This window comes from Calliphora vicina, chromosome 3, assembly GCF_958450345.1.
Source record: "Calliphora vicina chromosome 3, idCalVici1.1, whole genome shotgun sequence".
Lineage (NCBI taxonomy): Eukaryota > Metazoa > Arthropoda > Insecta > Diptera > Calliphoridae > Calliphora > Calliphora vicina.
In genome coordinates, this window is record NC_088782.1 from 51,278,620 (window position 1) to 51,294,172 (window position 15,553).

Here is a 15,553-nt window from a genome sequence, read left to right on the forward strand (position 1 = left end):
ATTGATCTTAATGGAAGAACAACAATTATAACATCAGCGTATTGCCCACAGTTTTCTGATAAATTTAAAAAGGATCTTGATGTATTAACGAATAAATCAACAGAGTTTTTTATTTTTGGCGATTTTAATGCACATCACACAAGCTGGAATTGTAGTTTAAATAACCAAGCAGGTAATGTTTTATTTAACCACCAAAATCAGTCCAACTATTACGTTTTCTACCCTACAAATAACACTCGCTTTGATCAAACTGCTTCTCCTTCTCCTCCATCCACAATTGATATTATGCTCTCAAACTCAAGTCTATCATTCTCAAATCTAGAAACTCATCCTAATGAACTTGTCTCAGACCATGTTCCTGTAACTTGTTATATATATGGGAATATTCAAGGTACCTCAAACAAAATCCCACTCTACCATTTAGCCGATTGGAATTCTATAAGAAGATGGGTAGACAACGAAATACAAGTACAAAACCTAATATCAGAAGACTTAACCAATGTAAACATTGACTCAATTTTTGTAAAGGCTATCTCCATTTTAAATAATGCTTATAGAAAAATTCCTGTGGGTAATAATAGAGATTGGAAAAATAATATTTCTGACCTAACGATAAACTTAATTAGACAACGAAAGAAATATCTACGTAAATTACAACGGTGTTCTGATTATGGTAGAAGGCAAACATTAATTAGCATATTAAAGCAACTAAGGAGTTTGATAGATTTTCATATAAATAGAGATAGAAATGAAAACTGGTGTACATTTATTAAGAAACTACCAACGGGTAGCAAAAAGTTTTGGAAACTGACGAAAACATTTAAATGTAAACGTTTTGAAATTCCTTCCCTCAAATTAAATGGACATGAATATAACACCAATGAAGATAAAGCTAACATTATTGCTGATGTATTTGAACAGTCTCATAAAATTACCCTAAATAATCACACAACTATGGATAAGAAAGTTCAAAGACATACTCAAAGTCTATACCACAATAATGAAATACTATTGGAACAAGATGCTTTGACGAAAGCTACCGAATTAATAGAAATATCTAGTAATTTCAAAAACAACAAATCTCCAGGCTTAGATATGATCCAAAGTATTGTCCTGAAAAATATGCCCCTTTCATTTTTTGAAGTACTCTCCAAAATGTTTAATTTCTGTCTCAAAAACGGATATTTTCCTGATATATTTAAGAAAGCAAAAGTTGTACCTATACCCAAAAAAGGTAAAAATCCAAAATTGCCTAATAGCTATAGACCAATAAGTATGTTAAGCGTATTAAACAAACTTTTCGAAAAAATTATACTGCTTCGTATACTATGCTTTACCGAGAGAAATAATATAATAAACAATCAACAATTTGGTTTTAGAAAGCAGCATTCTACGGTTCATCAAATTAAACGAGTTATACAACTTATTGAAAATAATAAATCTAATAAAAGAAGTACAGGAGTGGTATTTCTTGATATTGAGAAAGCGTTTGACTCGATTTGGCACGATGGCCTCATATTCAAACTCAACAGTATGAGCTTTCCAATATATCTTCAGAAAATTATTAAAAGCTTTGTAACCAATCGATCTTTTGTGGTATGTATACAAAATAGCTACTCTTCAGTAAGAAATATTCCAGCCGGTCTTCCACAAGGCTCCGTATTGTCACCAACTCTCTATTCCATATATACATCGGATATTGTAATAAAAAAAGATAGTGATGCTGCCTTTTATGCAGACGACAGCGCATTTATATGTAGTGGAAAACTATCAAGCGCAATCATTAAAAGAATGAGTGTTTCGTTAAAATCTGCTGAAAAGTTTTTTAAAAAATGGAAAATAAAAATAAATCATGAAAAAACTCAAGCTATTATTTTCCCATTTAACAAATCACCAAAACGCATACCCAGTATCCCATTACAATTCGAAGGTAATACTATTGAAATTCGGAATTCAATAAAATATTTGGGAGTTATTTTTGATAAAAAACTAACGTTTAATGAGCATGTTCAACACGTCAGTGAAAAGGCAATTAAGTGTGGCAGAGCATTATTTCCATTATTAAACAGAAAATCAGTTCTGAATCTTAAAAATAAACTACTTTTGTATAAAATGTGTATAAGGCCTATAATGACATATGGGTGTCAAGCTTGGTTTTCAAAAACAGCAAAATCACACATAAAAAAATTGCAAATTATTCAAAATAAAAATCTCAAGATTATTCATAATCTGAAATGGAGGTACTCTGCGATAAGATTACATGATAAGTTTGGTCACAAAACAATTAGCGCAATTATGAGGGATCTGACGCTATCATTCCACGAAAAATGCAGACAGTCTAATTACGATATCATAAGAAATTTACTCTAAAAGCAACACCTTCTACTTTTTTACAAAAGTATTTTTGTTGTTGTTTAATTATTTAAATTTCTATAATTTGTTAACGAGTTATAAAATATCTTTATATTCTTTATCAAAGGTTTTTCATACCTAATTTTTCATCCTTAAACTGTGATATATTTTATAGATTATATAAGGTTAAGCTAATTTGTTATTAATTGTTGAAATACTTATGTAAAATCTCATAATTTGTAAATTGTAAACTTGAAAAATTTGAATAAAGGAAAAAATATATAATAATAATAAATGTTCATCAAATCATGCGAATTCAGAAATAAAACCTGATTTAATCCTTCTGCATCCCTTGGATATGTGCCCTTCCTATGATCCTTTGGGTCAATATGACCCAACATTAAAATGTAAACAAAATTTCATATTTAATATAGGAAATATATTTTGTTTGTAGTTTTTTTTTATTTAGTATAATAAAAAATAATGAAAACTAAAAAAATTAGCCCTTCCTGAGCAATTATTAAAAAAATAAATATAAAATTAAATTAAATTTGAAATTCAGCTGTTCTTTCCAAACTACACTTTTGTCCTTAGATAAATATGTAACTGAATTGCTGTGATCTATATCTACTGCTTCTTCGACCACCACGTTTTCAACGCTATTATTTTATGATGAATATGATTCGTCTTCTGCATCGCTCTTCGTCTTCATCACAATGAACAATGAGCCCACACTGCGACGGTGCTCTAACGAATCAATAGAGATGGATACCCAACTGTCACCAATAATCACCTTCGCCCTCTCCTATACGCAGTCGAGAAGCTCCAAATTAGACTTTGAAGCACCGGCCCATGGGAGTTGTACTCCATTTTCGGTCGGATATAGGTGGTATAAATATTGAGGAGATCAGATGGATTGAAGTAATTCCTACACTCTTTCCGAAATCCGAGACACTTGAATGCTTCTTTGGATACTTGAAAAAAGTGTTGAGACCAGCGGACATCACATTCTTGAAAGACTTGGTCTGTAACTGAATATGAATGGGAAATGAATATGAATGGCAAATGTTGCTGTCATCTGCAAAGCAATAGATAGGGTTGGAAGTTTAACGTAGAAGGTCATTTAGAAAAATAAGAAATAGAGTAGCAGAAAGAATGGAGCGTTGCGGTACCCATGAATTTATCTTGAACTCGTTTGATGTGATCCCAACTATAACAACTCGTGCAGTGCGATCATTGAAAATGCTCGATATTAATCGAGAGAAATTAATACCGACACTAAAACCAATAACTTTTGATAAAAAAGCACCCTACCACACTCTATTGAACACCTTGGAAATATCTAGAGCCAAAACGGTGAATGGAACGACACCATTTTTCCGATAGGAAAAATATCAAGTCTCCCGTAGTCAATTTAAGCGATTTTATTGATTATTTGACTGAAGAAATTATTGATCGATGATTCTGAAGATGAACTAAACTAAATTATAATTAATAGGAAAAGAAATGGTAAAGTGGAATTAAACTTGCAATATCGCTTGTTAGGTCATATTGACCCAAAGGATATTAAATGTTTGTAAATCGTGTTTTGAAATGTAGAGGGGGGAGGAAAAATTTAAATTTAATTATTTTATTTTAAAAGCATAGTTTTCGTTCCTGTAATGGATAAATTAAAGTTTCATTTTCATATCTTATAGTTAAAGGGAAAAATTTTGCGTTTGAAAACCAAAATTGGGTAAAATTGACCCAAGGAGTGCAGAAGGGTTAAATAGTAGATATTAATATCTTCCTAGTCTATATTTAACCAAAATTTTTACTTGTCAAATATATGAGAAAACATGAATTTTAATTTTGAAGTTTACAACAAAAAAATACTCTCATACAAAAATTAATTGACTTTTTCTAAAACTGATAAAATTATATGAAAGACTACATAACGGAGCATTTTGTGATATGTTTCCTTTTCACTGGAGAATGCTATTGAAATAAAGTGTACTTATAACAACTGTAATTCAATTGCTTGGCTATAATTAAAGGCTTGAATTACACGTGCTTACAACTTGAATTCCAGTTAAATGGTTCTTAAATATCTAAATATTATTTGTACTAGAACAAGTCTCAAACCATAGATGACAAATAGTTAGGTAACTGAGAGCCAAAAACCTAAGTCTGTTGTCAAAAACCTAATTCATGAGAATGTATTACATGTATTTTGTTATTGTATCACCCGTATGTGTATAAAGACCGTAATTTTCCATTCTGTGCCTTTATTCTATGTCTCAAACATTATGTTATATATTATATTTCAGTTTAATTTAACTGCGAATTAAATTATATATAACACATATATTTTACTATTTCTAAAAGCATTTTAAAACCTTTCATATGCAGGTCTTTTAAAACATAAATAATTAATTTATCACTGCAACTATTAGAAGTTTAGCTTAAAGACAAATGCACTGGTTTCCTTACTATTTGCACATAAAAACGCTTAGGGATTAAAGGAATATGCAAAGCAGATTTTTATTGTTTTTCCCAACTCGTTCAACAATACTGTATTAACTGACAATTTTAAAATTTTCAGTAGAGGGCAAAAACTGTTTGTGATTACATTTTAAGAGAATTTGAAAATCCCAATACATCATAGTAAGCAAATTCCATTTGAAAATATTTATACCCTACACCACCATAGTGGGGAGGGTATTATGCGTTTGTGCAGATGTTTGTAACACCCAAAAATAATAGTCTAACACCCACCTTAAAGTATACAGATCGACTTAGAATCACTTTCTGAGTCGATTAAATTATGTCCGTCAGTCCGTCTGGTCGGCTGGCTGGCTGTCCATGTAAACCTTGTGCGCAGAGTACAGGTCGCAATTTTGAAGATATTTCGATAAAATTTGGTACATGTTATTTTTTCCCAAGGACCAAGCCTATTGAAACTGGCTGAAATCGGTCCATTATTTCACCTAGCCCCCATACAAATGTCCTCTCGAAATTGGACTTCATCGGTCATAAATGTTTAATTTATAAATGTATCTCCACAAGTTGCGCTCCAAATAAGTTCTATATATACAAAATTCATGTCACCAAATTTTGTTACGATCGGTCCATAATTAGTTATAGCTCCCATATAGACCCGCTTCCGAAAATCACTTTAACGTGCATAAATCTCTCAAAAATGTTAGTATACACACAAAATTCAACATATTTAACTTGAATATGGACATAAATCACACGTACTAATTTCATGGTGATCGGTCCATAATTGGTCATAGCTCCCATATAAGGCCCACTTCCGAAAATCACCTTTACGTGCATAAATCGCTTAAAAATGTTGGTATACACACAAAATTCAACATAGCTAACTTTAATATAGACATAAATCACACGACATAATTACATGGTGATCGGTCCATAATTGGTCATAGCTCCCATGTTGGGACCACCTTCGAAAATCACTCAAAAATATAAATTATTGAAATTTTAAAAGAAAAAAGTTTTTGCTCTTTTACTTAGTGTAGGGTATTATATGGTCGGGCTTGACGGACCATACTTTCTTACTTGTTTTACATTGTTTTTCTTTAAAATTTTTGCAATTATTGCAGAATTCATCTATTTTTTGAGTTAATACCATTTTTCTGAATCTTCTCGATATTTTTTTGTATTATTTTATCAACAAAACAGTATCAACTCAAAATACTACCAAATTTAAATAAAACAATTTGATTATTTTTAACTTGAATAAAGACTCAATTCAAAATAATAATTTTTTTTATGAAAATATTCGATGTATTTCTATTTAAATTTTTGTATTAACTCAAAATAATACCTTTTTTTTGATACAAGGTAGTCACTAATTATCACGAAAATTGTCTCAAATGTGGTTTTCGAGGTGAAAGAGTAATCAGTAATTTTGTACAGTAGATAGATATTGATGTTGTTAGTTGATTTCTTGCAAAAATTGAATTTTTAAACATTTTGAGTTAATACAGTATTTTTGAACGAGTGTGTTATCTTGTGATATAAAAAATATTTATTATTGTTCTAGCTGAATATTTATGAAAAGAAACAAAAGTATGAAGAAAATACTTTGGGTAAAAGAATAACAAGAACAATTTGGAATATGGATCAGTAAAGAAATAAGTCCAACACACATAAGTATTTATATAAAAACAAGTAAGAGTACTATATTCGGCCGTGCCGAATCTTAAATACCCTCCACCTAAATATGATGGTATAACAACTGAAATAATATAACAATTGTTAGAAAGACTAGTTTACGCAGAAGATATTTTATTTCAAATGTACAAAAAATTGTATCTAATTTAGCAAATTTACTATTGGAATTCCTATTAGAACATATGAAATTTAACAATTTATATACTTAATAATTAGTTAATACGTTTGGATCAACATTTTTCCGGAACATATATTTTGTTATAATCAATATATGTATTTTGTTATAAAATTTGACTTCAATTTCCGTGCTGTCTTTGACCTCTAAATTTTTAGCACAGTGTCTTTCAGGAACTTTTTCAGACTTGTATGTTTTTAAACCTACATTGGCTTTAACTTTTCTTACAATATAGTCCGAGTTTTGAGCTAACGCGACAGCTTTCCTACCGGGTGTGGTGCGAGCTCTTTTGAAAATGTTTTCTATTTATTGGCTTTAGAAGCAAATAAAATGGATGGATCATTTCTATCAACGGACGAGTTCTCCCGATGCAGTTTAATATCATTGGAATCAGTCCAAGTCCAGACCTTTTGTTTGTTTTTTCTCGTCTAGTTTACGCAGAAGATATTTTATTTCAAATGTAAAAAAAATTGTATCTAATTCAGCAATTTATAATTTAAATTCCTATTAGAATGTATGAAATTTAACAATTTATATACTTAATAATTAGTTAATACATTTGGATCAACATTTTTTCCTGTTAACCTCAAGTGAAGAAACAGAGTATAAAAAAGGGTATACAAATATATTTAGACAAATTTAAAAATATTGGGTTATGGGATTTATATGGGAGCTATGACCTATTATGATTCGATTGTCATAAAATATTTTAACTTGATTTTTATGTTCTTATATGAGAGCTGTTGCCAATTATGGACCGATATTCACAAAATTCAGTAGAATGATTTGATCTGTGTACTGTTTTGGTTCAATATATGGAAGCTATGACTTATTATGGGCCTAAGTATTTGAGGGCTATTTTTGTAGAATTTCATATAAACAACGCTATTAACAAGAGTGGACCTTATATGGGAGCTATGCTGAATTATGGACCAATATTTAAAAAATCTTGTAGTACGATTATTGGATACAAATTACTGATCCAAGTAAAATTTTGGTTCAGTAAAGATTATTTTGGATATTTGTTCAGGTTAATGAGTTTTCTGGAAGTGGTTCTTATATGGAGGCTATGGCCAATTATGGACCTATCATCGTAAAACTTGGTACATCGATTTTTGTATACAATAGATAAATTTGTTTGGAATTTCAACCTGATAACTAAATTTGTAAGACATTTTTGAGGATTTTAGTGATTTTCGGGAGTGAACCTTATATGGGAGCTATGGTTAAATATGGACCGGTAATCACAAAATCCAGAAGTATGATTACTGGATACAAATTACTGATCTGTGCGTAATTTCATTTTGATATCGATATGTGTTAAATATTTTTTAAGGTTAATATCTTTTTCGGAAATTGGCCTTGTAGGGGAGCTATGACCAATTATCGGCCAATCTGCATACCATTTAGTATAGTGATTTTTATGTATATGAGTATTATTTTTGTCGAATTTTAGCATGATAAAGATATTTATAAGAGATTTATGAGTACTTAACTGATTTTCGGAAGTGGGCCTTATACGGGAGCTATGGTCAAATATGGACCGCTATTCATAAAATCCTATAATATGATTTCTAAATATAAATTATGGATTTGTGTAAAATTTTGTTTTGATATTGATATTTTTTAGATATTTATGTAGGTTAATGTGTTTTTCGGAAGTGGTTCTTATATGGGAGCTATAACCAATTATCGGCCGATCTTCATAGAATTAGGTACAGCGATTTTGGTATATATGGGGACTATTTATGACGAATTTCAATTTAATAGCGATATTTATAAGACATTTATGCTTATTTAAGTGATTTTCGGAAATGAACTTTATATGGGGGCTACGGTCAAATATGGGCCGATCCACAACAAATTTGGTATTGTAATTTTTTTAAGCACGAAACTTATTTTGCCTGAATTTTGTGTGGATACTGCAATTTTGTAGGCTTTTACAGACCATATAACCATATTTCGGGAAGAAATTTGTATGGGGGCTAGGAGAAATCATGGACTGATTCTTATAATTTTCGCCAGAGTTAGTCCGTTTAACATAAAAATAGCGTGTGTAGAATTTTATGGTATTATCTGCAATATATTTGCACAAATAACAAAAACTATGTTAAAATTATCAAGTTTTTTTTTAGGTTGTCTCACATTTTTGTTCATAACTCTGGTTCCACTAAACCGATTTTGCTGATTTTCAATACCAAACTGCTTAGGAGAACAGTAAACATTTTTTTTTCAAGTCTATCAATTTTGTTTGCCTATTTTGGACGTCAGCGTATTTTACATATACAGACAGACATACACACAGACAGACGGACATGGATCAATCGACTTAGAATTTCATAAGGATCAATAATATATATACTTTGTTGGGTCTCAGATGAATATTTCTTCTTTGGACGTCAGCGTGTTTTACACAGACAGACGGCCATTGATCAATCGACTTAGAATTTCATAAGGATCAATAATATATATACTTTGTTGGGTCTCAGATGAATATTTCTCAATGTTACACACGGAATGACAAACTTATATATACCCTCATTCACCACTTATGGTGGTGGAGGGTATAAAAATGTAAATGTCCTCAGTCTAGAGAGTCATATTAACTCAACATATTAACCCAGTCATAGTTACCAGAGGTACCCCGAAGTTATTCCCAAATAAAACGAACTAATTCCAAATCATTTTATTTTTTATACCCACTACCAATATGTGAGGAAGCCGCAGAACAAAAGGTACTTTTTCGAATTTTTTTACAAATTGATTTTTTGGTATTTATATAATATTTGGGTTGAAATCTTCTAGAAAAAGTCAATTTCCCAAAATTTTTAAATTTTCAAAAAAGTGCCTTTTGTTAAGACTAGGGGTTATATGGGGGCAGGCTCAATTATGAACCGATCTTGTTTATGTCCAGCTTCATCACAATATTAATTATTACAAGACAATTATGTATGTTTAAGGTATTTTCTGAGGGTGTAATTTTTGATCAATTTACATAAGTATCCGCACATATTCCCTCACAAATAAGTTTTACATAAAACGTTATTGTTATCAGCAATTCCATAAAATTAAAATTTAATTATGTCTTCATAATAAAAATTAAAAAATGTTGCAAGTACACTAATAGTTTTACTTATTACAGAAACTTTATCAAACAAATGTTTTCTTTGTGCACTATAATACCAATTTATGAATAAACTTTAAGCTACCCTATCATATACCAAAGACACAGACTTTAAATATGTTTATATATTTTCAAACATTTCAAATTTATTTGCCAAAGTCTACAAATTGATTTTTATTTGAAGATTTCAATTGTTTGGTTTGCAATTGCAATCAATTTTTAATGCATCATTTTAGTTACGAAAATATTTGTGTTTGTCTTGCTTGTTATTTTGGCCAGAACTTTTGGAAATGATTTTTACAGTACTAAATTTTAATATAAACAAAAATTCAAAAATCTATTTTGGCTTTGTATATTTAGCAATGGAATTTAATATTAATGAACAAAAATTGAGTTTACCATTTTGTTCATTATTTTGATTATTATAAAATTTTTACAGGAATAAAAAATAACTGAGTATAAATTAGAATGAATAAATACAACAAATAAGTTATCACAAAAGGAAGCAAATGGACTTAAAAAATACAATTTTATTTAAATCCAAATACCTAAAAGTTCGCTTTTAAAATGTTTTTATTTTCATAACCATAATTTGTTAAATTGGTGGCGTATGATCAATATTTAATAATGAATTAATAATAATACGCAACCTATTAAATGTCTTGTAGATTTTTTTTTTAAAAAACCTTTTAGTGTAATTAAATTAATGAAGTCAGCAGAAACTTATAATTTGTTTGGATTAAAATCTGTATAAGATGCCTACAGCAGCATTATACAAAACCCCAATAGCAAAAATTGCAAAAAAGAAGATCAACGGCACTAGTTTTAGCAGCATTAGATAACAGCGTCAATTAACCACAGCTCTAAAGAGGATAGTTTAAAAGATTTTTTAATTAAGGACTTGTAAACACCAACATATTTGAGAAAAAACATTAATTTTCAGCACAAAGATACAAAACGAGAATAACATCAGGCAAGTTGTGGTAGTGGCATAGTAGCAGAAGCTACTTAAAATGCTACTCACATAAATATGACTACAACAACTGTACAAAACGAACCATTCTATGGTTTAAGCATGTTTTTTTTCTAGTTTGTCTACATTAGTTGGTTGCATTTATCCACTAAAAGAAAATCGACAAATTAAATTGTATTGTGGCATGTCTGGAGGGATTCAAATGTTTCTGTTTTTATACAATCCACCATGAGAAGCAAGATTATATATATAAGTTTGTCATTCCGTTTGTAATTTCCAAATTTTTCATTTGCGACATACAAAGCACACAAATAACTTACATACATGATTGATATATCGGCGGCATGATATAACCACCCACGAAATAACACCCCAAAAATAAAATGAAATAACCACCCAAAATTTGGGGCCTTAATTCATATGCAATAAAATCCCAATTTTAAAAATGAAATAAGACCCCAACGAAATAAAATAATGTTCCAAACAGAAATGAAATAACACCCCATTATTGGGGTCTTATTTCATATGAAATAGAACCCCAATTTTTAAAATGAAATAGGTCCCCAAACACAATGAATGTGATCAAAATCAATTGGGGGTTTCAAACGGTCTGCTATTGGGTCATATTGTCATAATATCCGATAGTTTAAAAAAATTTTTGTTGTTTTTCAAACAAAAAGGTTTTAAACTTACAAGACTTTTTGAACTATTTTTATTGTTTAATCATAAAATTACACTTTTTTTGTTTGAAGTATAACAACAGTTTGTTTAAACTACATAATATATTAGGACGTTATGACAATATAATTTAATAGCAGACCGTTTGAATCCCCCAAATGTTTGTATTTACTTTTAACAAAATACAATAATAATTTTTGTTAATACTTGTATAGTTTGCTGAACTGTAATCCAACAACATGGACTGTTGCAATTTTGGGAGACATTTAAAATAGCATCTGTCATTAACTTCTTATCGAATAAACTGCATATTTTGAGATGTTTGCACGGAATAAAAACAATGTTTGTAGCTTTCTCATTTTGTGTTGAAATCCCTTTTTAGAATTTTGGATGAAATAAAAACTGTATTTGAATACGAAATATATATTTGGCTTTAATGAGATTTGTTAAAATATTGAATTGTAAATATATTTTGAATTAGTGTAATGTAACAGTAATTTTTAAAACAACATTTCAAATAAACTGGTTTTAAACTAAGCCTTATAGCTCTTAGAAAAAAAGTTAAAGCAGACTAAATATACATATTTCCTATGAAAAAATTGACCTTTTTTAATATTAAAATCTTTTTAATTTATATTTTTATTTATTTAAATATGAGGAAATAAATTGAATTGCTTTCTTGGAAAGTATTTTCAAACACCACTAGAAATTTGGAGAAAAATAGAACAATATTTTTTAACTTACTAAGATACAACTTAAGTTTCACAAATATTACGGAAATAAGCTCTTATCAAGCTCATTGCAGAGGTATCGCCACATAATATAATAATACAATTCTTTTTCATTCTTGTGGTTGTGCTCAATATAATTCTTGGCAAGTAAGCAGTTACCAGCTGTTAGCACACTTACTCTTGTTTTGCAAGTTTTATTCCTGTACTCTTATTTACTTGTAATATTGTATACCGTGTTTTTGACATTCTGAACCAATAAAGTCATTCGATTTTGATGAAACTGAAGAGAAATATAACATGAAGTCTAGTATTTATAATAATAGAACAAAAATGGAAATTAACTCTTAAATGGCACTTGTGGTTAAAATGACCCCACTATTGAAATTGCCAAGGTTTTTTATGATTTTAAAAGTTTGGGGTCATTTAAACCCCAAGTGCCATTTAAGAGTTAATTTCCATTTTTGTTCTATTATTATAAATACTAGACTTCATGTTATATTTCTCTTAAGTTTCATCAAAATCGACCCAAAAATAAATAACATTCCGCTATCTTAAAATTAGAAATTCCAAATATTGAAAAATTTGACCTTTGACCTTCACGACTTAAGGTTGAATGTTTTCCAATTTTAATAAAACTTTCAGAGTCTATTTAGAATTATTTGGGTTATAATATTCTGAATAGGTTTTACTTAAAATTCATAACAGTAATGAAATAGAGCACATTCGCCAAAAAATGGCCATATAATTGGTTTTTCTCGAAAATTACAAAATTTAAATCGCAGGTACTGAAAAACAATAAGATATATTTTCATAATTTTTTCATATTTTTATTCCCTATTATGTTCTCAATAAATCCCAATGAGATAATCAAAAAATACTGAAATTTGTTTAACAAAATTTTTAAAAATTTGAAAATGGAGTTTTGAAACTGCCGTTTAAAAATTTTTATTTTTTTGGCCAGATCTGCGACTAGGTTAACGGTATCCTACGAAGATAAGAACTCATATACAAATAAATATTTACATATTTTAAGTAAAAATTAGCTTTTATTTTAATATTTATCAAAATATGTTAATTTTGTTCCTACATTTCTGGTTCTAGTTGCCTGAGACACGTTAATGGCCTGGCGAATTTTTAATAACTTTAAAATTTTTTGACCAATTTCGGTTTTTTATGTCTCATTAGAACGACAATTACGTACACATTTCTATTCTTTTAAATTAAATTGCAAAAGTAATTTTTTAATGGCAAAATTTTTACAAAAACTGAAAAATATGCATTTTTCCCCTTCCAACCGATTTACCTAAAATTGTTTCAGGATGATTTTTTTACCAATGTTCACCAAACTAGGGGGTGAGACTGGCCAAAATCCAACTTTCGTTTATTAAGGGCCACCCTAATATATATACTGGATCGTTATAGGTTTAGTGTTTATAAACCGGTTAACCGGCTTTTCTTCAAAATCTCGGTTTTTTTCGAACCGGTTAATTTAAAATGTTGATTTTCAGTTAACCGGTTTATCCGGTTTTTATCTCTCGGTTAACCGGTTTTTAAAATGTGGAACTAAAATTAATAAATCTCATGTTTTTGCGCATTTTTAATATGCATTGTGCACACATTATTGGTCTTATTTGAAACTTAAACTGCTGATTTACAATACAAACCTCTTTAGATTAATATTTTTAAGAATTACTATGATTCTAAATAGTAGAGGACGATGAATTTACTAAAAACCTTATTTGCACATAATGAAACTAATAAAAATTAAAATTAAATTCCGCATAATTCTATAAGTTTAGGCTATATCTTACTAATGATACATTAAAAACTTAGTGATGACTTTACCAAACGTTAAATTGAATTCGATGTACATACCTTCTTTCAATAAATTTGAATTCTATAGTGTGTTTTGTTCATACAATTTAAATTTATTAATCATTTCGTTGGCTTTTCAGAAATATTACAGGAGAGACAAAAAACGTTCTAAAATCCGTGATTTGAAATATTTTTAAAATCTGATAATGGAGTTTTATTAATTATTTGGTATGATTTATAATGACAAATAATTACAGCTAAGAAGAAGTGCGTTTGCATCTTATAAGTTCTTTTTTTGGGACTTGTAACATTTTCTGTTTCATATTAGAAAGTCGAGGTGATAATAAATTTCAAAATTATCAAATATTTAATTAAAAAATTGATTTACAGTTTTTGGTTGAAATTTAATGCATAAACCAATAATTAAAACAAGTATATTATATATATCGATGGCTTAATATAAAAAAGGCGTAACTAATTTTTTAGTTTCAAAAATTTCAATGAAAAAAGAATTATATTAAATAACTTCATAAAATAAAAAAAAAAAATTAAATAAGAAATAACATGTGATGTCTCTTCTTATTAAAAATTGCATTTAAACTTTTTTTGTGTCTAAAATTTAATGGATTTTATTAATTTGTTTCCTTCTCCTGTAAAGTAACAAAAAATCGAGTTACGCCTTTTTTATATTAAGCCATCGATATGTATTTAGAAACATATTTATACTCAATCCCATTTGACTGAGATAATAATTTTGAAATTTATACAAAATAAAATGGACTCAGCTCTTTTGTATATTTATTAGGGTATTCAATCGATTAACAGTTAATCGGTTAACCGATTAATTTTGGACGGTTAACTGTTCGAATAATTTGAAATTGCCGATTTTCAAATAACAAATAAACCGATTAATTTGTGTCGATTAACCGATTAACCGAAATTCCTTTTTTTTGCACTTTAAACAATTTGTTTGTATTTATTTTTCCGTTTCAATTCAAATACAAATTTCAAATTAAAATTAGATATTTTTGAACATCCAGTAAACATGATTAGTGAGTATGTATAACAATTGACATATTTAATTTACATGTATTTAAAACTTTGTTAGTATGTATAGACAAAACTTTTTTTTTGAAATGAGTCTTTTGTCATAACTAAACGAATCTATTAAATTAATCAAAATCTAAAACAATCCAAAAAGGAATATTCTTTATCATGCTTTTGATTTCTCCAACATATACAATCAGCGAGAGAGTTTTTTTCCAAGAAAAGTTTTATTAAATCTAAAGAAAAAAATTATTTAAATTATATTCTTTTTATAAAAGATTTTTTCAGAAGATCTCACTAAAACCCTAAAAAACTCACACATCACTCATTTGCTGCAACAACGTCATAATTCAAAAAAGTCGTTTCGAGATAAACGTCTTTGAATAGTTTATGACATTTTACTATTTCTTAAATAAATTTTCAACAAATCATGCGATTTCAGAAATATAAATAGTAGATGTTAATATCTTTCTAAT

At 28.7% G+C, this 15,553-nt stretch overlaps 1 protein-coding gene across 1 annotated transcript in view; it reads left to right on the plus strand.

Annotated features, from left to right (window-relative positions):
* The first annotated feature begins 954 nt into the window (after nt 1–954).
* LOC135955460 (microsomal triacylglycerol transfer protein-like) overlaps nt 955–15,553 on the plus strand; it is an 87,339-nt gene continuing 72,740 nt past the window's right edge. Inside the window, exon 1 of the mRNA XM_065505811.1 lies at nt 955–1,060. Coding sequence (XP_065361883.1) covers nt 955–1,060 — 106 coding nt within the window. The remainder of the gene's footprint in view (nt 1,061–15,553) is intronic.